General features: G+C 37.7%; 1 protein-coding gene across 1 annotated transcript in view; it reads left to right on the forward strand.

The window, feature by feature from the left end:
* The window catches only part of CSMD1 (CUB and Sushi multiple domains 1), a 1,149,005-nt gene that overhangs the window by 1,042,407 nt on the left and 80,293 nt on the right, over positions 1-26,305 (forward strand). Inside the window, exons 48-50 of the mRNA XM_065681530.1 lie at positions 3,087-3,233; positions 13,897-14,085; positions 23,041-23,226. Of these exons, the coding sequence (XP_065537602.1) occupies positions 3,087-3,233; positions 13,897-14,085; positions 23,041-23,226 (522 nt within the window). The remainder of the gene's footprint in view (positions 1-3,086; positions 3,234-13,896; positions 14,086-23,040; positions 23,227-26,305) is intronic.

Below are 26,305 nucleotides of genomic sequence, written 5' to 3' on the forward strand. Positions count from 1 at the left end.
GCCCATGTCAGGTTAATGAACAAAATAGTCTGAAAAAAAAAATCTATGAAGACTGTCTTTCCCTCCACTCTATTTTGTATTTAACATGAAGACAATATGTAGCATGCCTGGAATTCTTATAGTGGTCTGATCACTTTATTTTATTTTAAAAGAAAATCTGTTGAAACTGCTTAATGTTCCTGATGAAGATTTTTGTTTTCTTTCTTAGGCATTTAAATAATATGAAACCAGATTATCAATAATAGATCTGAGAGATTTATCGTAGTCACTACATTTTTAAGCATTCTCAACTCATGACATGAAATTGTATTCTTACGAATTCATCTCTAGTGCAGCTCTACTGAAGTCATTTTTTCTACCACCTACCAGCAAACTTAAATGAGAAAGATAATGGCATATTTATGACCTCTCAATACAGTGCCATGTAGAGATTCCTGAGCTAGCTCTCAACAAGTTGATATTTAAATATGACACATTGCAGTGCCTTGCAGAGATACTTGTTTGTGTCCCTGTGGCCACATTAGCAATGTGCTTTGCTAGGCTAATTAGTTCTACATCTCAGCATGATGAGTTTGTTGGGGCAGAAGTCAATGCTGATGTGGCTATACTGTTTACAGTGATGGATATAACTCAGACTAACTCATTCAGAGCTAGCTTGGTACTTCCCTGTATTGCTGCATTTTGCAATAAATGTGCGTTGTATCCTGGGAGCTTGCATGGTCCAAACCAGCATACTTTTACTTAAATTAATAAAACTGCACTGATCTGCTTTCACCAGGTAAAGGTACATGACCAAACTTTATGCAGAAACTACATAAAGATTGACAAGACGTCAGTAGCATATTAGTGTTTGTTAAGGCACAGGTCCCTGATTACTTTTTGAGGCAGCTTCTGAATGCAAACCAAAATAGTGACTATACCTAACTAACTGCATTGTAAATTATGGTGCTTCAGCATCCAGTCAATGATGCCACCCTGGCCAGCTGGGAGCAATAATCCCATTACCCATTCCCGCTTATCAGTCAGACCCTTAGGAAGTCCCATCTGTATTCTAAACCAGAGAAGCTGTAATGTACCATGAGTATAATATTAAAGGCTTTTGAACTTGAAAACACTGTGGTCAGGCTACTTACACGGAATAGCTTTCATTTAATACAGCAAATATTCTTCAACTATTTCTTTTTTTTTTTCACTGAAATAAAGCAACAGAATTGTATCGTTTAAAATATACAAAAATGTAAACTTTTACCTAATATTCAGGAAGACATCATATGACAGATCAACACACCAGAAGCTGAGTGTTTCTTTCCCTCTATAGACAAACTCTGAAATAACAATAAAAAAAAAAATCAAACTCAAGAACACCTAAGTCATGCTGCTGATTTTCCTGAACATCATCTGAAGAGCTGCCTTCTAGTTAGGGCACAGAAACTGAAACTCAACTTCAGGAAAAACAAAACAAACTAAAATATATTGCAACATTCCCCTGATCTCCCAGTAGCTAAAAAATGTGCTGTGGCATGTGGTACTGCAAATAAATTTCATGGTAATTAATTAAGGAGAAATTCTCACCTCCATGTGAAGTAGACTTATATTTGTAATTGTACTCTTTTAGCCACTTTTTTTTTTTTGAGAATTTTGATAGAACATATACATTCTAAACTGTAACAACTGTACTAAATTTTGCAAAATCCAGGGAGATGCAGAGAGACACTGAATGAATTTTCATGTTCTAAAGCATGTTTTTGAGCAAAAATAGGAATTGACCTCAGCATTCCTCATCATTTATCCTACACTGCAATCATCACACGTTAGCTCCCTAATATGAAAAACGAGCAAGCCACAAAGCATTTTGATGAGGGCATGCCGAGCAACCGGTGCTTAAAGCTATGATTATTTTTTCTTAGTTTCTATATGTGTTTATTATTTAGAATTTATTTAGTAATGACTGAACCACAGTACCTAAGAACTGAGAGGTTGTCTTAATCTTCATGATTCGCTGTGGCATGTGTAGCCTCCCTTTTGTAATTAAAATGTCCTGAGCAGAAAATATACTTAATTTCTTGGACTGGAGGGGGAGAAGGCTGACAACAATTGTATTCAATTTTTATGTGTCACTTGATTCAGATTTATTTTTTGTGTGTTTTCATGCAACATAAGAAAAGCTGATCAGGCTGCAGCTGCTCGAACTCAGCAAAAATGAATGAAACAGGGTCTTGATTTGAAATAGCGGCTGTGGCCAAGATAATATTGGCTGAAAGTAGTTTTTCTAAACTTGAAAAAAGTGGAGCAAAAGATACAGAGAGCATATGAAAGGGAGGAGTTCAGCTCCTTGGTTTCAGGCAAAAACGTAACCTTCATATGAGTGAAGAAGATGCCTTTTCATGTTTTAGCAAGTTTCATTCAGAGATTGTTTTGATATATAGTTGGGTTTTTTTTCTGTTGCATAGATTTTGGTTCATTATAACTAGACCCCAAATCATTATTTGTGCTTCTAGAGTTTTATTGTGGTGAAGATATATAACAACTGAGTCCAAATGAATTATGTATTGTAAATTCATAGCACTTGTACATATGTCGTTTCCACTGTGAAACTGTGATTATCTTACATTGTGACAAGCGTTTTTTATCTAATGTGTTCACTCTGTAATATGGTGGTTAAACTTATACAGCTGTACAATGTCAAAGAATGTATAGATTTATTACCACTCACTAGTTTGAAAAGAGTTTAAATAAATAATAGATATAAAAGGACAAGGAGTAGAAACGTAACCTTATTCAAAGTAATAATATAAGTTAATTGGAGAAAAATCCATTAATTTTCAGAGTTTATGGCAAAAACACTCACTGGTTTATATTTCTGTTTGTATGTACCAAGATTTTTTATTGTGCACTCTAGTGAAAATCTAAAACTGGATGGAAAGTTTAAGTAGAGATCTGTTAATTATTTCACTAGCAGAGATGTGTCAGGTTGTTTGCTATTCTTTCCTGTATATTCATATTCGCAACTGAGTAAAAATATGGAGAGGATTACTTAAACTTCTAGTACTTTAAAACTTCAATAGTTTCTTTATTCATCTCTGAAGGCTCTTCTGGGCAAAGCCCTTTACTGGTTGCTTTAAGTGGAAATCATACTGGACAGATGAACTTTACAAGCAAAATGAATCAGCTATACCTTCGCTGGTCGACTGATCATGCAACTAGCAAGAAAGGATTCAAGATCCGTTACTCAGGTAACTATTAATGATTTCCATTAAGTTATACTTTGTGGTTACATATACTATTTAGCATCAAATCAGGACTTGTAATATAATGTCTGTTTCTCTGAAGATAATTTATTATGTACGTTTTGAGCATGTGTAATCATTCTATTAAAAGTTCATGGTAAGTGCAGGACCTGGACTCTCTGTATTTCACCAGTTTGCCAAAGATCTCCTGATAAATACATCTCTGGTGACTACTTTCTGCAACCTGCTGTCTTATCTTACCAGACTTAGAGCAAAGCCTTTTAAATATAGTGGGATAGCCCTTAAATTTACACAGAAGTACTCAACAGTGAGGATGTTTGATCCTGAAACGGTATCTAGTACTCCACCTGCAATTCAGTGCACAATTACTAGGTTGACAATTTCCTTGAATTGCAGTTCACAGCTCTTATTCCTATGCTTTTCTTCATGTACGAATAAATGTAAAACTGAGGGGAAAAATCCCTCACTTCTTCAACAGGCTGCCTGTGAACCTGGTGTTGTGGTGACATGAAAATATGTGAATAGTTTATCTAAAAAGTGTTAGAAAATATGTTCCTTATTAAGAAAACAAATCAGTTGCCAGTACTGCAATAATGGATTATACTGTATGTGTAGACATATTGACCCTTACTCAGTTTGCAGCCTATTTAGGATGTTTTTGCACATACATCTACAGACACATTGCTCCTAAAAGGCTTGGCGTAGGGATTATTTACATGATATGAATAGTGCACGAGAAAGAGAGAGGTGGTGATTACTTTCTGCTGTTAGCATTAGCTTTTTCTGTGTTTCGACTTGATTAGTGATGTAAAGGTTGTGTGTGTTAATTTTGGTAGCTAATAATTGTCAATATAAATAAAGCAGAGAGAACAATACTAAGAACGTTTTGGAAGAATATTTTATCAGGCAGCAGGTATCTCCCATTTAGTCATGCTAAATGCCATTTTGGGAGATGATTTTTCATTGTCAAATTATTAAGGAGAACTAAATCTGGACACTGTCAAAAAAGTACTTTTACAAATATATTAGCAATAAAAAGAGGGCTAAGTAGAACCTCCGTCCTCTACTGGGAGAAACCTAGTCAGTGAGGAGGAGGAAAACACTGAGGTACTTAATGCTGCCTTTGCCTCAGTCTTTAATAGTCATAGAATCATAGAATAGTTAGGGTTGGAAAGGATCTCAAGATCATCTGGTTCCAACCCCCCTGCCATGGACAGGGACACCTCACACTAAACCATCCCACACAAGGCTCTGTCCAACCTGGCCTTGAACACCGCCAGGGATGGAGCACTCACAACCTCCCTGGGCAACCCATTCCAGTGTCTCACCACCCTAACAGGAAAGAATTTCCTCCTTATATCCAATCTAAACTTCCCCTGTTTAAGTTTTAACCCGTTACCCCTTGTCCTGTCACTACAGTCCCTAATGAAGAGTCCCTCCCCAGCATCTCTATAGGCCCTCTTCAGGTACTGGAAGGCTGCTATTAGGTCCCCATTCAGCCTTCTCTTCTCCAGGCTGAACGGCCCCAACTTTCTCAGCCTGTCTTCATACGGGAGGTGCTCCAGTCCCCTGACCATCCTCGTGGCCCTCCTCTGGACTTGTTCCAGCAGTTCCATGTCCTTTTTATGTTGAGGACACCAGAACTGCACACAATACTCCATGTGAGGTCTCACAAGAGCAGAGTAGAGGGGCAGGATCACCTCCTTCGACCTGCTGGTCACACTCCTTTTAATGCAGCCCAGGATACGGTTGGCTTTCTGGGCTGCGAGTGCACACTGCCGGCTCATGTTCGTTTTCTCATCGACCAGCACCCCCAAGTCCTTCTCCGCAGGACTGCTCTGAATCTCTTCTTTGCCCAGTTTATAGCTGTGCCTGGGATTGCTCTGACCCAGGTGTAGGACCTCGCACTTGTCATGGTTGAACTTCCTAAGGTTGGCATCAGCCCACCTTACAAGCGTGTCGAGGTCCCTCTGGATGGCATCCCTTCCCTCCAGCATATCAACCGGACCACACAGCTTGGTGTCATCGGCAAACTTGCTGAGGGCGCACTCAATCCCATTGTCCATGTCAGCGACGAAGATGTTAAACAAGACAGGTCCCAACGCCGATCCCTGAGGGACACCACTCGTTACCGGTCTCCAGCTGGACATCGAGCCATTGACCACAACTCTTTGTGTGCGGCCGTCCAGCCAGTTCTTTATCCACCGAGTGGTCCATCCATCAAATTGATATCTCTCCAATTTAGAGAGAAGGATGTCGTGTGGGACAGTGTCAAACGCTTTGCACAAGTCCAGGTAGATGACATCAACTGCTTTACCCTTATCCATCAATTCTGTAGCCCCATCATAGAAGGCCACCAAATTGGTCAGGCAGGATTTCCCCTTAGTGAAGCCATGCTGGCTGCCACCAAGCACCTTGTTGTTTTTCATGTGCCTTAGCATGTTGTCCAGGAGAATGTGCTCCAAGATTTTTCCAGGCACAGAGGTGAGACTGACTGGTCTGTAATTCCCCGGGTCTTCCATTTTCCCCTTCTTGAAAATGGGGGTTATATTTCCCTTTTTCCAGTCATCGGGAACTTCACCTGACTGCCATGATTTTTCAAATACGATGGCCAGTGGCTTAGCCACTTCATTCGCCAGCTCCTTCAGGACCTGTGGGTGGATTTCATCAGGTCCCACAGATTTGTGCGCGTTCAGATTTTTAAGATGGTCTCGAACCAGATCCTCTCCTACAGTGGGCCCAAGGTCTTCATTCTCACAGTCCCTGCATCTACCTTCTAAGAACTGGGTGGTGCAGTCAGAGCCTTTGCCAGTGAAGACCGAGGCGAAGAAGTCATTCAGAACCTCAGCCTTCTCCAAATCCTGTGTAGCCAGTTCTCCCAAAAGCTTCCTCAGGGGGCCTATTTTGTCCCTAGTCTGTTTTTTGTTTGCCACGTACCTGTAGAATCCCTTCCTGTTATCCTTAACATCCCTGGCTAGGTTTAATTCTAACTGGGCCTTAGCCTTCCTAACCTAGTCCCTAGCTTCCTGGACAACATCCCTGTACTCTACCCAGGCCGCCTGTCCTTGCTTCCATTTTTTATAAGCCTCTTTTTTCCTTTGAATTTTCCTCAGCAGCTCCTTATCCACCCAAGGAGGTCTCCTGGCCCTTCTGCCGCACTTCCTTCTAGTTGGGATGCAGCACTCCTGAGCTTGTAGCAGGTGATCCTTGAATATCAACCAAGAGTCTTGGGCCCCCCTGCCCTCCAGGCTTTATCCCATGGAACCTTACTAATCAGGCTCCTGAAGAGGCCAAAGTCTGCTCTATTGAAGTCCAGGGCAGTGAGCTTGCTGCACGCTCTTCTCACTGTCCTGGGGATCTCAAATTCGACCATCTCGTGATCGCTGCATCCAAGGCTGCCCTGTAGTACCACATTCTCAACAAGCCCTTCCCTGTTGGTGAGCACAAGGTCAAGCATGGCACCTCTCCTTGTCAGCTCCTCTATTACTTGCAGAAGGAAGTTGTCTTCCACACAATCGAGGAACCTCCTGGATTGCTTGTGCCGTGCAGTGCCATCATTCCAACAGATGTCAGGGTGGTTGAAATCCCCCATGAGAACAAGGGCCTGCGAGCGTGAGGCTTTTCCTATCTGTCTGTAGAGTGCTTCATCCACAGGTTCTCCTTGATCAGGCGGCCTGTAACAGATTCCCACAGTAATGTCTCCCACGGCTGTTCTCCCTTTAACCCTGACCCACAAACTCTCTGTAAACTGCTCACCTGTCCCCAGACAGAGTTCCATACTCTCCAGCCTATCCCTAACATAAAGGGCAACACCCCCTCCCCGCCTGCCAGGCCTGTCTTTTCTAAAGAGCCTGTAACCTTCCATTCCAACACTCCAGTCATAGGAGCCATCCCACCATATTTCTGTGATGCCTATTATATCATACCCCCATAGATGTGTACACATCTCTAATTCCTCTTGTTTGTTCCCCATGCTACGGGCATTTGTATAGAGGCATCTGAGATGAGCTCCAATTGAAGCCGGCTCGTTGGCTGGAGCAGCTGGAATATATCTACATTGTTCCGAGCATTTATTATAGGTGCTAGCAACTGATTGGGTGTATTGGGATGGAATGATGCCCCCCACCCTCAACACATCTAGTTGAAAGCCTCCTTGACCAGTCTGGCAAGCCTCCTACCAAAACTGTTCTTCCCCTTCTTTACCAGAGCAGCTCCACCAGCCCCCAGTAGATCTGGCCTACTAACTTCAGTCCTATGTTCAAGACGTCCAAACCCCTGACTATGACACCACCCTTTTAACCGTTTATTAACCTGGCCAATCCTCCTAGCTTTTTCTTGGTCCTCCCCTGTGTCCTGGAGAATTGACAAAAAGACTATCTGAGCACCGGAGCCCCTAACCACCTCTCCCAGGGCTCTGTAGTCTTTCTTTATGGTCCCCAGTCTACTACTACCTATATCCCTAGCACCCACATGGATCACCAGGAGCAGGTAGTAGTCCATGGAACTTACTAGAGCAGGCAGCCTCTCTGTAACATCCCTGATCCGTGTAGGCAGTACACCTCCCTCGATACGGGGTCAGGCCGACAGACAAGTGCTTCCATCCCTTTCAATGTAGAGTGACACCAGCTGTCCTCATGGTACCCAGTTTCCTGAGTTGGATAGCAGAGAGGGGAGCGGATTGAAATCCCCACAATTCAGGAAGAAATAGTTAACTTCCTGCTCCACTTAGACATATGCAAGTCCGTGGGGCCGGATGGGTCAGTCTCTTCTCCCAGGTAACAAGTGAGAGGATAAGAAGTAACGGCCTTAAGCTGTGCCAGGGGAGGTTTAGATTGGATATTAAGAAAAAATTCTTCACTGAGAGGGTGATCAGGTTTTGGAACAGATTTCCTAGGGAAGTGATTGAATCACCATCCCTGGAAGTGTTCAAAAAACATGTAGATGAGGCCCTCAGTGTCATGTTTTAGTGGTGGTGTTGGCAGTCCCGGGGTAATGATGATCTTAAAGGTCTTTTCCAACCTAGCTGATTCCATGATTGAGTAATGAGAAAATATTTCACACCTTTGCGGGTATGCAGAACATGTTTTGCAGTAGTGAAAAAAGGTAGTCTATCTAATTGCTAGCCTCAATTCTTCAATTATTATGGCACTAGCTGCAACTAACATTTAAATGGAGGGACTAGAGAGATACATGCAGTCCTTACGGCTATGTTTTACGAACAAACAACTGTTTTCCTTTTTCTGCTTCACTAACAGTCAGTGCCTGCATTTCTCTCTAAAACCTGTGTACATTTTACATGAGATCCAATGGAAATAATTAGCATGAAAGAAGAGTAACAGTGAGCGGCAGCATAAACAATCAGATTTGAATCTTAATGAGAGAAAGCAACATCATGAAAGTAGGAGAAAGATAAGATCCCAAAAAGGCTATTAATACCATGGCAGCTGTGACTGGGCCAGCAGGCTTCCTCATAATAAAGAACCTATTGAAATGAATTACTGCCCTCCCACAACCCTCCCCTTCTCCAGCTATGCCTGTGCACAAAAATTTGCAAATTGTAGTTTTGTCACGACTAGGTTTCATTTGTAGATACAAATTTTCTTCAGTTAAAGTGCTATAAGCTTTCAGATGAATGCTTAATATTTTCCTGAACTTAAAACCTTACCTGTGTAGGTAATTTGTTTAATGTTATGTGTATGTTTTCTATCTTCTGGTTTAGCCTTTTTGGTAAATCTTAGAAGAAAAGATCTATAACTTTACAGCAGAGGGGCATTCTTTTAAGGGCTTTGACATATTATAGAGGCACTAGCATGATTTTTATCTCAATAATAGATTTCCTAACTGCACAAACACCTAGATATTAAATGATCTCTTCCTTAATCTAGAGAGGATCTGTGTAGCATAGTGAAACTAGGAGGAAAAGCATTGGTTAAAATTCCTTGCAGCTCTAGGCATGTAATCCTTTTTTTCTTTGAAAGAGATGTAGTATGATAAAATCATTACAATGTGTGCCTAAAATACAAGGAAAAGGTATTGTGTTCTGAAACACTGTATTTTTTCAATGCTTGCTTGTTGTTTTGTAGTGCAATGCTTGCTTGATTTTTTTGTAGTGCTTGAAATTCACTTCCCGGTGCAGCTTGTTTCCACCAAACTGTGCAGTTTATTATAAATAGGGAAGATGTGCGAGCGCACAAAGTGGAACTTGCTGAGCTCAGACTAAGAAAATCACTCTGTAGAGATGAAAGTTTGAAATTCCTTTGAAAGACACCTGCATGAACTTTGTTCTTTCGCAATAATTTATAACCTTGCATGCACATTCCAAGCCAAGCAAGCTAATATAAAAGCATAACAAAGAAAAGGTGGATGGGGAGGGTTTTTTTTTCAGTAGTGGTGGAAGGAATGTAAGTGCACTACATTACTTGGCATGCATGAAAGAGGCATAGTGATTTGGGAAGCAGAGGGGTACTTAGCTCCTTAGTTTGCAAGTTATATTACCTCTATAATGTTTTTGTTTAACTTTTGGTTAGTCATTCAGGAGTAAAAAAGGCAAGTGGTTAGCTAATTTGTAACTGCCTGCCAAAGGAATTGCCAATATATACACGAAAAAAACACCATAGATCTCTGTCTTACGTTATGTATTTGGTTTGTATGTCAAGGTTTTTGTAGTGGGGGGAGTACAGGGGTGGCTCCTGTGAGCTATGTCCCCTGCTAACTTCTTGCCCACTCCCAGCCTACTTGCTGGTGGGGTGTTGTGAGAAGCAGAAAAGGCCTCGACTCTTTGTAAGCGGAGCTCTGCAGTAATGAAAGCATTCCTGTGTGGTCAACACTCTTTCCAGCACATATCCAAAACAGAGAGCCGTAATACACATTATGAAGAAAATTAACTCAGTCCTAGCAAAAACCAGCACACCCAGGAAAGAAGGGATGGAGGGAAGGTGTTTGAAGATTTGGTTTTGTTTTCTGATTATCCTACTCTATTTTGATTGGTAATAAATTAATTTTCTCCACTTCGAGCCTGGCTCATGGTGGTAACTGGTGAATGATCTGTCCTTATCTTTATCTCGACCCACCAGCCTTTTGTTATATTTTCTCTCCCCTGTCCAGCTGAGGAGTGGGAGTGATAGAGCAGCTTTGGTGGGTACCTGGTGTCCAGCAAGGGTCAACCCACTACACCTTTATTCTGCTCTTGTAACCTCATCTGTTGTTGCAAGAAGCTTCACCATTTATTTCATGTTATTTTTAAGCTTTTTACTTGTGAAAAAAACTATTTCCTCAGTATTTTAATTTAAAAGAAAAGGCTATTGGTTGATTTGGTTTTGTCTTTATATTTTCCAGTAGCTGTTTTGAAGTGACAAGGGAATCGTATGAAGAAGTTGTGGTTCCTAGACTTAGGTGGTGATTTGCTGTAGTAAATACAGCAGGAAAACCATGCAGTGGAGGTTTCTACAGTACTTTGAATCACAAGAAATATAAACAGAATAATTTATAAATGTTCATCCATCAGTAAGAACATCTGTACTATAAATAGCAGGTTATTTAGTCAGATTTTATTTTTTTTTTGGTGAGGCATTCACAATTATATCACTGAAGAGGCAGTACACCTTTGCAAATTTATCTTGCTGTGTTCATACTGTTTACTTGTTAGATTTAAAAATAATCTGAAAAAAAAAAAATAATGACAGCCTGACCTTTTTCTATTGCTTGGTTGAGTGTTGTTCTCCTTTGTGATTGTATATATTATAAAGGAAAAAAATAACATATGGAATGGATGGTCCATTAATTAAGAAAATGTTTTGGTAATACAAAGAGGTATGTTTAGTTTTCTTGTATGACCTTTCCTAATTGCTTAAGCCAGTATCTGATTTCTTATTCATAAAGTGAGAATGTCTAAAGTGAGAATGATATTAAATCTGTCTCATTGGATACTTAAAGGGACATAAGATCCTCTGGTAGTATGTATGATAATAATGACAAGTATCCAAAAAGGAAAGTTGAAAGGAAGCAGTGGACTGGGCTGTAATGTTTTATTTGTCAACAAAAAATCTAGCATATAGGCAAAACAAAGCCAATATGGGATCTGAAGGAAAGTTTTTCTGTTTATTTGTAATTTCAAACATAGGACTGTTTCAGTGAATAGTTGTAACTTCATGTAAGTTTTTTGACTATTGATCAAATACTGTGGGGAAATTAAGTCCTCTGCTGAAATAAATTCTTAGAGAAAATGTCATATTATTCACTGTAAAACTTTATTACAACATCATCTTGGAGGTTTAGATACCCAGTTTCAAAGAATTTTCATCTGGAATTGGGAGTTATTTAATTGAGTTTCCCTTAGAGTAGTCAAACAGCAAAAATATCTCAGCATTAATGTTTTAAATGTTTCAGCTGTTAAGAGAATATGCTTTGTGAAAGGAACAGTATGGTCCTGCAAGTGAAAAATCAGTGTTTATCTGTGCTGCTGTCCACACATCAATTGACTAGTGATAGGTAATTTAGCTAGGCAGTTATTACCCTGTTGGTCTTCAGTTGCAAGTGACAAATGGTCGTTGTGATTACAAGTGAGCTGAAAATGTTCAGTATGTTACCTTGCGAAAGACTCTGCTGTTTAAGAAGCCTTGAAAGAATGTGGATGCTGTGTCATTTGGAAAAGTAAATTAAATCTGTAAATGTAAAGCTACTTCAGGTCAGTGGAAGGGCTTCATAGTTTATCACATTTTGTGGTAAATACTGACATTCCTAGATGAGAGCACTCCTGTGTCATTGCACCTATATTAGCTAAGTGTCACAAAGTTCCAGGGTAGATTCCCTGTCAGAAACTGGCTGGGAGAAAACCAGCATTTTATCCCAGTGGTCCTTGATATGAGGCTGCAGTATTTTATGAACACGCTGTAGAGGTTCCTGCTTAAGCCCAGAATTTTCACTCAGCTGTAGTTTTCAGCTATAGACAGTGGCTGTAGTTTTCAGTCTGACATTCTTCAATCACTTGCTTACACTCCAGACCTTCTGACATTTTTATTTAATTGCTTTGTGTGTGGCTCTTCAGTTAATTTGTCAATTCCTGATCCTAGGAGATGTGTGTGTTTTATGCTGGACTCTAAAGGGAGTTCAGTTTAGTAATTTTTAATCTGTTCTTTAAACTGTAGATTAACAAGGGGATAGTATAGAGTCTTATCAATGTCCCTTCACTATCTCAACAGGTGTTAGTGTCTTCTAGAGTTATAAAGTAAAAATCCATCTTCAGAGTTTTAGATAATTTGCTTCAAGTGCTTTCCTTCTTTTCATTTTAAGTGTAGCTTAGACATAATAAATTGTTTGAGAATCAGCTTTTTCTATTTGTATTTCGCTGCCTTTGCAGCACAAAAAGACTGCGACCTCTCATATGGCTTTTACACTGGGTGTATTTACTTATTTATTTATTTCACGTTTTTTCCTGAACATCACTTAGTTCACTACAGAGCTCAAACTATGGCTTTGGGTTCTGGGCATTGTTGACTGTTACAACGTAAGCAGCAATTATGCCTGATAGATTTCCCCTGTGGCTCCAAGGAATTTTTCAGTATTTTAACATCATTCGCTATAATTTTGTAGCCTGAGTGTCCCATATTTTATGCCATTTTAAAACTGATCTCTTTTGAGGTTCTCATATATATGACATACTGTTGAAATTAACCTCAGAAAAAAAAATGGCAATAAGTTCCCTGGTAATCAGAAAACAAATTGCAACCTGTTATGTTCAAAATCTTCTTATGGGTAAAAAAAGTACACTTTTTATGTCTAACCAAGAATTTACTGTTAGTATAACTGAGATGTTAGCAGTTTAATATAAGAATTAATAGTCCAGATTAAATGGTTATGGGGGAAAAAAAGAATAAAAAGGCATAAAAACTACTATACAAAAACACAGCATGTGTGCTACACACACTTTCTACTGTCTAATTTTTACCCTGGTGCTACATTCATGCTTCCATGGCTCCTTGGGAACCCAAGATCAATGGCTTCATTTTGTTGTTTGTATTTTCATTTCAAAACTGAAGTGCATTCTATCATACTTGAGATATAGTGCAAATTCAGCATTTAATAAGATGCACTCAGAAGTTACATGCTTTTGCAACCAAATTAATATATTTATCATGATATCTTAGGGGGAACCTGAACATAAAATATTACAAATTTTAATCCGAAAAAATTCCATCTGATGAATCAGTCTATTGTGCTTTGTCTTGCAAATTTTTAACATATTTGGCAAAGTGTTTAATTTTTTACTTAGATGTCTAAGTGTGCTGGATTATTTATATAAAACTGTTCATAATTAGTTTTATGTAGCATGTAGCTCAAAGAACAGTTTTATATTTATGAATTTGCCAAATTTGTTTGCTAAGTGTGAAGAAACTTACTGAGCCATCTACATGTTTCGTGATTGCAGCTTCTTCATGTACAGTCACATAAAATGGTTTGAGATTATAAGCTTTGTTTTTGAACTTCATGATATTTCTGCCTAAGTAGTTCAAATCTTCACCGAGGGTTCCAAATGTAAGATGACAGATTCTGTACTAATTTTAATGGTATTCAGAGTCTAAACATAAACAACGTGAACTATGTACATTGTGTTCTATGTGTTTTTAATAATGTTCTTTCTTTTGCCATTTAGCTCCCTATTGCAGCTTAAATCCTATCTTGAGGAACGGTGGAATTGTAAATAAAACAGGTGGTCGTGCTGGAAGTAAAGTTCGCTATTACTGTAAACCTGGGTATAGAATGATTGGTCACAATAATGCAACATGTAGGCGTCACCAAAATGGCATGTATCAGTGGGATTCCCCTGTGCCAATCTGCCAAGGTAAGGTAATGTTTTCTTGTTGCATATGCTTCTGTAATTTCATTGCAAAGAATATTTTACAAAACAAAGGTACAGCATTGCCAAACATTGCTGTATGCCAAGAGACATATTGTCATCATGATTTTATTCAAAAAATCATGTGTATTTAATGTGTGCAGAGCTGAAGTATTAAGTAGATTAATGCGGTAAAATACAGACCAAATGAAAAAATGTTTTCAGTACTTTCTTATTTAGTAAAATCCATATCTCTAAACAGTCCACATTTCATACTACTGTTGTATTACAGAACATTTTATAAAAAATCAGTAGTCTTCAGGCATTAATTTGATTAATTTAGAAAATAACTTCAAAAGCAGTACTTTAAAGACAAAAATTGTAACTTCTGGGTTTTTTTGTGTGTTCTGGAATTAAGCAGGGTCTACTTCAGCATCTAGCATTTAGCATCTGTTAAAAGTAGTTACTGTTTGTCAAATGTTTATAATTTCCCCTCTACCAAAAGCCACACACAAACTTCAGAGGAGTAACATGAAGTAGTACAAAGCAGTTAAACGCGGTTGGTTTTAGTTAGAAATGCTTTTTCACACATTATTTGCTAAATAGTTAATGGAGACAAAGGTGTACATCAGACAAGATCAGGAATGTGGGGGAGAGGGGAAAGATTGCAAATTCTGTCCATATCATATATGGCCGATTCTAATATGACTTCATTTCTGTCTGCTTCTAGCCTGCTTTGCTTATAGGAAGAAATGGTAGTAACATTCATCCTTAAGAGTTGTTGGAACTTCCTTGATTAAAACCTCTGATTAGTTATTCCTAACTTTATAAGACATTATCAGCAGTGCTTCATGTCTTCTTCAGGAAAAGTATTTTGCTTGAGGCTTCATCAAGGATGATTCAGATATTTCCAAAAACAATCTAAGACAGAGGTTCTATTTTGTATATTTAAAAAAAAAAATTAAAAAATGGCCAACTGAGATTTGGCATGGTGCTCGCTATTCTGTTGAGGTTTCATTATTTGCAGGAAAAGTAAAGAGCTGCTGAAATTTAGCTACAGCTGAAGAATTTGAAGTACAGTTCACATCTTTTATACAGACTAATTTGGTAGTGAAGTATTTCTTCAGGCTGAGTGTTTTCTGCCTGGATGGGCCATGTGTCTACGCACCTACTAGTACAGGGAGAAGCTCACGCTGCCAGCGTGCCATAATCAGGTTCTGTGTATCCATGTTTCCAGACTCCAGAATGCCTTATAAACCCATATGCCATAATGTGTTTGACCTTCCTAAAGGTCACCAAATCATGTGAGAATCTGTGCATGATCTGGGTGCAATGTAAGTTTAGGGACAAGTGTTGCTTTCGGACTTAAAGTACACTTCAGGTCCAGTTTCTGGTGCTGGCATAGGAAATGAAAGCTCACAGACACGTTGCTCTAAAGAACCTGGAATGATGATACGTCATACAGCTTGGCAAGAAGATTGGGAAAGTGGAGGATGCAATTCTGTTAAACACAGAGTAAATTCAAGCATTTGTGTGTGAGCTCAAGTCCTGATTAATTTGCTGTAACGTAGAAGTCTAGTCATTTGAGGTGCCTGAGGACTTGGTGAATAAACTTGAGGGCCCCTTGTATCATACTTTTCAGCAGAATTTAAGATCTCATGATTCCTCAGCTGTTAGGAACTATATGTAAATTTAACCTTTATCTTCTGACTGCTTATCCATCCAGGCTATAGTAACCTGCTGCTACTACTACCACACTTGTGTGACCAAACAGCAGATGTCTGTTATGATGAAAATATGATATTCCATTGCTTTAGAATTGTTATAAAAATAGTGCAGTCCTTTTTTTTATTAGCTTCTCTCCTTTTTTTTTTTTTTAGAATAGTCTAATTTTTAGGTGCTTTTCTTTTACATTTCTAAGGTTTAAGTCTTATATTTATTGCTAATACCTATGGCAGAGAAAGGCTTATCAATTTGCCATTCTGACTTTGACACTATATCTAAACATAATGAGGTGTGTGAAAAAATCTGAATAATCAGAGAACAGTTCTTTGAACATTTAAAAAAAAGTCCCCAATTTTAAGGGCAGAATGTAATGAAACACAGAAAGTAAGAGGAAAAATGTATAGATGTGCGCAGGAGTTGACTTGAGGTTGCAGAACATGATCATGGATAACCAGAGGACAGAGTCTCAGAATGTGATAAATTTTGAACAAAAATTAAGAAGACTTAAGAAAATCATGACATATTTCAGACATCAGGTCTCTTACTATTTTATCACTATGTTGAAGAAATAACTGTAAAAATTTAGCAATGCAGCATATTCAAGAATAATTTTTTTCTTTAATTTTAAGTCATATTTATAATTTCAGTAATATATGTGGCTGCGGGCATGTAGCTATGTGTTAGCAGTAGAGGACAAATGTATTTGGGAGATAGGAAGAGCATTTAAACTTTACTAGAAGTTTCTTACTGATTTAGGATTCCTCAATTTTACTATGTCACTTTACAACCCTGACACAATTGTTCCAACTTCTATGTCTGGATGAAGCATTTATTTTTCAGTAAACTCTGAAATGGAAAACATGTTTCTGAATTTATTTAGTATCTGTTATCAAAATGCATGCATTCTCTTTGAAAATTAATTAAAATGACACATCTGGTCCAGTTCATGGATTTCATTATATGTTGCTTACAAATGAAAATGCTTTTGATTAAGTCTAAAATATCTATAAAACCAGTTCTGCAGCATTGTATTTGTAATTGATAACTTGACTGTATCAGAATTAATGTTTGAAATCAAATTTGATTTTATTATTAGAAAAGGGGAGTGGTTTTGCATATTTAATATAACAATTACAATTTTAATATGAACACATATCTAATAGAGATTGATCTGATAGGATCAGAAGATATTTTTCAATTCAGCCTTCTCAGTGCAAATGCATGTAATAATGTCCTGGACAATGTATAAAACTTGACTCCCATCTAGGAAATTAGAATTTACTGCTTTTTATTTGTGAAGGAAAAAGAGAAACATGAGTCACACTACATTCAAAATATGCAAAGAAAGTAGGCAGAGAAAATAGCAATTCTTAAACAATAGCAGTAGATAGCTGGTGAGAGGAAGTAGGTGACATTAATGACTCTGGCAACCACGTATGTCACCTTAACCACTGCTTAGTTTGTATCTGGATGCCATGTGGGGAGTGAGTAAGAAAAGAAGGCTGAGGCTCAGGGATTAATAGATGATAAAATAAGAGAAAATGTTTGCAAGAAAAGCTTGCAAAAAACCTAAGAAAACACTAAGACAGTTGTCAGGGTCCATATGGCCCAGGAGTGCTGGGTTGCAGATATCTGGAGACAAAGCTTATTCCAGGACCATAACTGCATTCTGTGTCTGCCTTTGGGTAGAAGACTGATGAAATTTGTTTAACAGGCTTAAAAATAACCATTTGTAGTTTGCATAAGAGCCATGAGCCTGGGACCACCAAACTGCTTTTTCATAAAATGAGCTATTTGGTGTGTTTTACCTTTTTGACAAATGTTACTATGCAAGAAATGTCCCTCTTAGCACCAAGCCTTAAAATCAAAATGCGAGATAAGTAGCACAGTTCGGGAGGTCCAAATCCCAGTTTCCTCTTAGAACATATTCTAAACGTATGATCATATTTCAAAATAGAAAACAGTAAGAGAAATGTAGTACTTTAGACTAAAAAAAAAGGAGTTTGAGGGAAAAGCTGCTAACAGTCTCCTAATATGTTAAGGTAAGGTAGCTCCAAAGAGGAATGAAGTAATTATCTATGTCCTTTCTAGATATAGGAGTTACAGCTAAGTTTACTTCTATAGGATCTTCAGTTTTACTTTCTTTTTTATTCTTTTCTCATGGAGAAACATTGGAATAGATTGCCTGTGGAGAACATGGAATTTTCTTTATTGGAGGTCTTTCAAGAACAAACCAGATGAACATTGGTCAGTTTTGGCTTGTGATAGGAAAATAGACCAAATGACCATTCATAAGTGGTTTTTACATCCACAGCCCTGTTTTCTGTTTCTTTGTAATTTCTGTATGTAACCAAGTTACAGAATACTGTAAGGGTGGTGAGGCACTGGAACAGGTTGCCTAAAGATGTGGTAAATGCTCCATCACTGGCAGTATTCAAGGCCAGGTTGGACAGAGCCTTGGGCAACATGGTCTAGTGTGAGGCGTCCTTGCCCATGACAGGGGGATTGGAACTAGATGATCTTAAGGTCCTTTGTAACCAGATGATGTTAAGGTCCTTTGTAACCCTAATTAATTATTCTATGATTCTATGATACTTAGGATTTCTCTGGCATTGCTTTCCCCAGTGTTTCTGACTGGATATCATAGATAAAACCTTCTGTTATGGTTTTGGCTGGGCTAGAGTTAATTTTCTTCCTAGTAGCTAGTGCAGTGCTGTGTTTTGGCTTTTGCTGAGAACAATGCTGATGACACCCGTGTTTTAGTTGTTGTGAAGTAGTGCTTACCCAGATTAAGGACTTTTCAGTCTCTCATGCTCTGCCAATGGGGAGGGGCACAAGAAACCAGGAGGAAGCAGAGACAGGACACCTGACCCAAAGCAGCCAAAGGAGTATTCCATACCACAGCACATCATGCCCAGTATATAAACTGGGGGGAGTTACCTGAAAGGGAACAATCGCTGCTTGGGTCAGGCTGGATATCAATCAGTGGGTGATGAGCAATTGTATTGTGCGTCACTTGTGTTTCTTGGGTTTTATACATCTCTCTCTCTTTTTCCTATTATTGTTATTATGACTTACGTTATTTTAGTTATTATACTGTCCTTATGTCAGCCCACAGATTTTACCTTTTTCCAGTTCTCCTCCGCGTCCCATCAGGGTGACACGGGAGAGGAAGAGTTGATGGCTGTGGTTAAACCACGACAGCCCCTCAGCATGGATTTTGTTATGAAGCCCACTTTTAGTGACTTCTCTGTTGATACCTTTAAGTTTAGGGTATTTAAATGCTTTTCTCAGCACTATGTTCAGTGCCAGAAGCAGGTCACTAAATGACAAATGCTTTTGCATTAAATTTAGGGATTTTCCAGTTTTATGGAAATAAACTCAATATCTGACTGTAATTCAGACTACAGCTTCTTTTATGTATTCAGTGAATTTGCATGCTTTAAATATATCTTAATGGTATACCCATAAACTTTAAATTTACTGGGTTTGGTAAGAAATAAATTCCAGTAGCACATGTGGAACATTTAAGAGCAACTAAAACTGCATCTCAGTGTCTAGGCAGTAAAAGGCTTTATACTTGTATTGATTGCCTGTTGTTTGGAAGAAGTAAATTTTTTCTGCTGTGCAAGAAAATAGAGACAATTAATGTTACGTACTTTTCACATGCTGAATACACGTGTCCCATATGGAACCTGGCCATCTCATCTAATCATTGACCTAAGAAGCATGTTGACAGTTCCTCAAGTCAGAAGATTTTCTGACACCATTTACTATTTTATAGTTATATGGCAAGCTGTGAGCTTCAAAATACTTGGATGTGAACAGTAGTGACATTGTTTCCACTGTCCAAAGACAGTACACCATTTCAGTCAGTTTATTTCAGCTAGCTTTACTTCAAATGTCAAAGTACTTGCTATTTAATAAAACTAGCTGGGCTAATATGTTTTCCTTGGACACTGCTAAAAGCCATTAGCAGCATCATAAAATCAGTAGTAGTAAGAATATTTCTTTCCAATCCCAGTTTCTGGGGAAGAAACAAACAACAAATAAACAGATAGACTGTAACAGGAACAGTGCCAGAATGCCAAAACTGTTTTTTTTATTAGTAGCTAAAGCAGCGGTGAGAATAATCTCACAGTATCGCAGTACGAGATGCAGCAGCAGCAGAGGAATAACAGACACTAGAGGACTGAAAACAGATAAGCATAGATTTTGAGGTGCTTTGGCACACCTGACATTGCATCAGAACTGACATAGCTGATAAGCCCACCTAGGTGTGCCCTGGGCATTGTACATTGCTTTTTCTTTAAACTAACTTGTGCATAAGAGCTACACAGTCCAGAACTATTCATTAGTTTCTAGAAAGGTTATTGCTAGAGGTGAAGAGCAAATGCTGACAGAATTGTTTGCTTCGAACATGAACTAAACAGACCTTGGTTTTTGTTTATTTTCAAATTACATAGTAAATTCTTACTGCTTTTTTTGAAGTTAATTTGTGTTGGAAGCATTTAGAAAGAACTAGAATAAGGGTCATCTTTGTGTACAGATCCATACATACATGAATGGGTAAATATAGTTCTTTTGAAAATCAGAATTTTGTTTATATACAGTTAAATGTATGCACACTTGACACAGAGATTGTTGTTTTGATATCAGAAAGGAGACCTGAAAAGTTGACTGGAAGTTAAATCTTAACCCAGTTACATTCTACGTCAAGCATTCAGACACACTGCCACAAAACAGAACTGAGAGAGGCTTGTTAGGGCAGGGAGGGACATAGTGCAAGGCTCTGGAGGCACTGAAACATTTCACAGAAAACGTGACTGGAAATGGAGAATGCGTTGGCATTTTTTGATATAGAAAGACACATTGAGTTTAACCTTCTGACAATTCAGGATGCAAACAAATATTTTGCAAGTGTAAAATTCTGCTTATAGGACAGATGGTCGGAGTTGGTTCCAGTGGTGTAGGTAGATTAAATAGGTTATTAAGGGAATAGAAAGGGCATTGAATCAGATGTACCTCTGCTGCCTATTTCGAGTACACCACAGCCCTGAAGAGCTATCACTCCTGTGGTCACCATGTGGGGAATGACTCCTAATACAAAGACTTGCTCTCAGAACCAGCAGAACTTGCTTTTGCCCTTCACCTTCTCTAGCACCATTAACAGCAGTATGCAGTGGTCTCCAGAACCCCTTCCTTACCACCTTTCTCACCCTTCTCTGTCCCACCACTACTCCTTCTAGTGGCAGGGGGCTCAGCTATTGCTGAGGAAGAAAGTACTCAATGTTGACAAGGAGAGAGAAGCACTGATTAGGGTGCAAGAAGTTGTGTTACAAAGGAAGCCGTTTATTTCAGAACATTCCTACAGTTCTGCTTCTATCAGCAATTTGACACATTCCAGATGGAAGCAAATGAAATTAACTAACCACTCATCACTTTATAATGCTTACCTCTCCTCATTATAATCATACGCAAAATACTTTGTTGTATTTAATTTAAATGCATCAAATGTGACAACTTGGTAATATTGAAAACAAATTTGAGAGTTGTGCTTATGGTACCATGATGATGTGTTTTAAAATTAATCATATACATTGAATTGAGTAAATGGTAATAAAAATTAGATTTTTTTTAATACTTATTTTAACCTCCTTTTAACAAATTTCAGACAAAGGCTGTCATTTCTTCTTTTGAAATATATTGACTTTATTAAAATAATAAATCTTCACAGTGTCAAGGGGAAAGGAACAAATATCCAAAGGACTTTTTAATTGCTAAAATGAATTGCTTCTTAAAATTGACTATATATACGGAAAAGACATTTTCATTTACAAAACTCTGCTTCTTAGTGGTAAATATTTAGAAATGAAAACTTCAAAGCTGTGTTCTATTCAGTGTATTTACAGTAAAACAATAAACTTGATGCCAAACTCAAAGCATCTAGTGATTCTGTATGCGAACTTCTATATATATATTAATTGTAATAATGTGATGGGTTCTCCACTCCAAGTTGAAGTTTTGAAGAACATGATATCCTTTCAAAGAAAATGATACTATGACTTTTCCTTCAGAAGTGCTATGGGGCAAATATAAAATCTTTACCAACATTACTGACTTACTCAAGTACCTAGAGTTAGTAACTGCATAAATAATTATTTTAAAATAAAACAGCATTAAAAGATTTTTTTTTTTTTAAAAGTATTCTGAAGACTTGTCTTCTTTTTATTATCAAAATCAGGGAATCTGAGAAGTGAGATGGCAGAAGCTAATCCTGCCTTGAAGTTCTCTCCTAAAAGCGACTGAAATAGATATTTTGTGATTGTACGCCACCATAAAATTGTATGTTATGAGATACTTTAAAATTAACTGTACTAAGTCTGGTAGAAGAAATGAATAACTAAGAAAAAAAAAAAACAAACCTCTAGATGCCACTCAAACTTCACTAAATTGACAACAAATTAGATTTTATGAGCTAGAAAGAATAACTGCTTGTCTGGAGACAAATTCTGAAGGAGAAAAAAAAAAAGTGAAAATAATTCAGTAGTAATTTCCTTCATGATGTGGAAAATGAATAAGCCTGAATTCACATAATATTTAGCATTCTGAAGTGGATTAGTCAAGTAAGTAAACAAGTGTTTAGATATCTGAATAGTGTCCTTAACATCAGTGGAGTTTTTCCCTGACTAGTCATTTAGGTGCTTTTCTCATCAGGCAAAAAATGTTATGTTGGATTCTTAAATAACACTGTTTTGTAATTATAGATCAAACATACACGGAGGTTTTTTTTATAGTAGTACAGGAATGAAAGTAACACGAAGAGAATGGAAACAGACTATTAGACAGCATTTAAGAATTTTTCCAGTTCATTGGTTCTTGAACCAAATCACTTTGGACACTTTCTTGAATTTTTCCTCTAGCAAATAATAAGCTAGGGAATCCTAATTGCTGTTATCTTATGCGGAAATTTCTGTCTCTACAGTGACTGTATTAAACAATATAATGATTTACAAAATGTTGTCTATGTTAGATGCATTTCAAAGTGTTTATCAATGTTTTAAATGCTGTTACATTTATTGGAATGTTGTAAATGCTATGGAAAATTAATTTCAGTTGTTATGAACAAGATAAGTCAAAATTACTGATCTGTTTCTTATTTCAGTGGGATAATATTAATAAAAAAATACATGAAGAAATGCCAATTCTTTATCTTTTTCTTTTCTTTCATTTCAGCTGTATCTTGTGGTATTCCTGACTCCCCTGGGAATGGTTCAGTTATAGGTAATGAATTCACTTTGGGCAGTAGATTGATATATGAATGTAATGAGGGCTTCAAGCTAGAATCTAGTCAACAAGCAACTGCAGTGTGTCAAGAAGATGGATCATGGAGCAACAAAGGGAGGCCACCTGTTTGCAAATGTAAGTGGGCATGTATTTCTCAAGCATATTTCCCTTGAACTTTCTCATCTGCTGGTGATGTTTAGGTTTTCTGTGTATATATGCCCTGAACTTGCCATCAGGAACATTCAATCATTAAGTAAAGCAGAAGCCTATGCAATTGTTTAATAGAAAAAACAGAAAACCAAAAAACCAAAAAACCTTTTGTGTATTCTTCAAAAAACCTGAATTAAAATTATTAGATAATTCAGTTTCATGCACATTTTCTTCTTATGAATAATGTGCTCTTCTCCATTTTCACAGTAATGGTTACATGCACCAATTTATTTTAATGTAGCTTCTAAATAAAAGCAAAAACTATTTCTTAAAATACTGCTAGTGTAGGTAATTAACCCGGATAGCAGCCCAGCAGCCCAAGCCTTTCCTCACTGAGGCCACCCCTGCACTCCCCCCATCAACTCCTTGACTCCTGCACCCAATACACTCAGTCACCTTTTCTGTGGAGATGGCTGTCTTGCTGTGATTCACTGTCACTCTTTTCTTCATAATTTCTGGACCAGTGATTCTCATTATTATCCTCTGGACTATCTCTAATTGGTCTACACCTTCTTGAAGGATGGTGCTAAAACTGTACAGAGCAGTTCCACAGGGTACATAAGAAAAATTATTCAAAAGCAGCAGTGATCACACAGAACGCTCTGAACCTCAGAGCCATGTGCCGAGGGAAGGCAGTGCTCCAGTGTATTGAGCTGCACTTCATTCTCTCAGAAAAAAAAAAATAAAAAAAAAATGGACAAGCTACAGAGAACATAACTTGAATGGTTAATCAGAAAAAAATATCAACAGCTTTTTTTGAAGGGAAGATGCCAGTTAAAATAAATGGGCATTAAAAATACTGAATAAAAGACATTGTATCTTCAGTGCAAAAAAACCCCAACAAAACTTGTGTTACTGAAATGATCGAACTTAGTTAGACAATGACTACCCAGTTAAAAAAAGCAGAACTTTCAACATTAAAAGGATTTGTTTAACATTTATAATAGCCTTACAAAAACATATCATTTTTTTCTCTTATTTTTTCTTTTCTAAAAATGTATTCATTTTGAAAAAGAATCTCATTACTTCTAAAGCCAGAAGCGCGAAATTAAAATGCTAGTAATCTACTTGACAATATTAAAGTCAATATTTTCAAAATGTGTTGCTATTCAGAGCAGGCATGCATTACCCAGGATTTCTTACTTGCAAAGTACAGAAAAGCTTAGATAATCTGCACAACAACCTTCTGTAAGGATAAATGTATTTAGTTTCCAGAGACAGAAACATCTCAGACTTGATGAGCAGCAAACACAACACAGAAAGGTAAATGATAAATAAATGAGTCCATTTTATCCCCAGGTATGTTAAAATAAAGGTTGAAATCTGTGCAGTTTGTTTTGCAAGATATCTCTGATAATAACTCCTGAAGCAGATGTTTAAATTCCTTTCTTCTCATTAAAAGTATTTACATCAGATTTGAATCATGAGAAATAATTTGTGTTGGTCATACAGCAAGACACAGATGAATCATAGATATTGAGCTATTGAATTTAATTGCATGAAATACCAATCAACAGATTCCTATTAAGACATCTTAACTGAATGACAAAGCAACTTGCTTCAGTTATGCTACATAGAGATCTCTAGCGCAAGGGGAAGGGAACTAGAGATATCTAGCCATATTGCTATTTGAAAGCCTTTATCAGGCAATACTTTAAACCAGGCCAGTGCTTAATTTACAGAATGACCATGTGGTTGTAACTTTACATATGAATGAAGGACAGTATACAAAAACTTTCTGCTGAAACCTGTAAATTAGTACATTAGTGGTGGTCAGAGAAGTGAGTGTGATGCGCACTTCCAGAAAACATCCCTTCCAAAAGGTGTAGATATATCCAAGAAATCTGAATAATCAAACAACTTTAACTATAGATGAGTACTGGTGTTTGCATGATTCCTTCCTTACTGTATTCCATATAAACTGTATCTAATACCTTTTACCCCAACTGACATCATTCAGATAATGCTTAAAAAGAAAGGATGTACAAGCATGATAACAGATTTAGGATTTTAAGATGTAACTATAGTTAGCCGAGAAACACTCTTTTACGCATTTTTACATACCTGTAAAGTCATAAGTTTTCATCTTTCCAAGATGAAAAAACAAAAAAAAAAAAAAAAGAACAATCTTTTGGGAATTTTCTTGTCTATTCAATTTCATCAGATACAATTTGAATTTGAATATTTTCTGCTATTATGGAGATACAGATGCTGATTCTTGCAATGGCAAGCTAAAAAAGGAAAAGAACAGAAATGAAATTTCCTTCCTCTCCTTTGTATGATATAATGTCTTGCTATTATTGTGTGAAATTCCACCATTATAGCACGATTATTACATTTTATGGCTAATTATTGAAAATTATTTTTCTTATTATTAGTGTCCCGCTTTCTTCAGGATGTGTATCAAGTGCAGAGAAGTAAGATCTTACAAAACAGAGGCTGGAAGGTGGAAACAGAAAAGCACTTAGTTGTCAATGCAAAATTTAGATGTGCTGCTCCCTAAATTCAATTGAGAGCTGCACTTGGATATCTAACTTAATGGAGAGATTCATGCTTGGGATAGTATCTGTAACTATACTGTAAAGAAACAAAATAATTTAAAGGTGTTGGTGAGGGTCAATCCATTCATATAATCATAGAATAGTTAGGGTTGGAAAGGACCTTAAGATCACCTAGTTCCGTCCCCCCTCCTTCCCCTCCCCCCCCCTCCGCCATGGGCAGGGGCACCTCACACTAAACCATCCCACACAAGGCTCTGTCCAACCTGGCCTTGAACACTGCCAGATATGGAGCGTTCACAACTTCCTTGAGCAACCCATTCCAGTGCCTCACCACCCTTACAGTAAAGAACTTCCTCCTTATATCTAATCTAAATTTCCCCTGTTTAACCCATTACCCCTTGTCCTATCACTACAGTCCCTAATGAAGAGTCCCTCCCCAGCATCTCTATAGGCACCCTTCAGGTACTGGAAGGCTGCTATGAGGTCTTCACGCAGCCTTCTCT

Source organism: Lathamus discolor, chromosome 5 (genome assembly GCF_037157495.1).
Source record: "Lathamus discolor isolate bLatDis1 chromosome 5, bLatDis1.hap1, whole genome shotgun sequence".
NCBI classification, from domain to species: domain Eukaryota; kingdom Metazoa; phylum Chordata; class Aves; order Psittaciformes; family Psittacidae; genus Lathamus; species Lathamus discolor.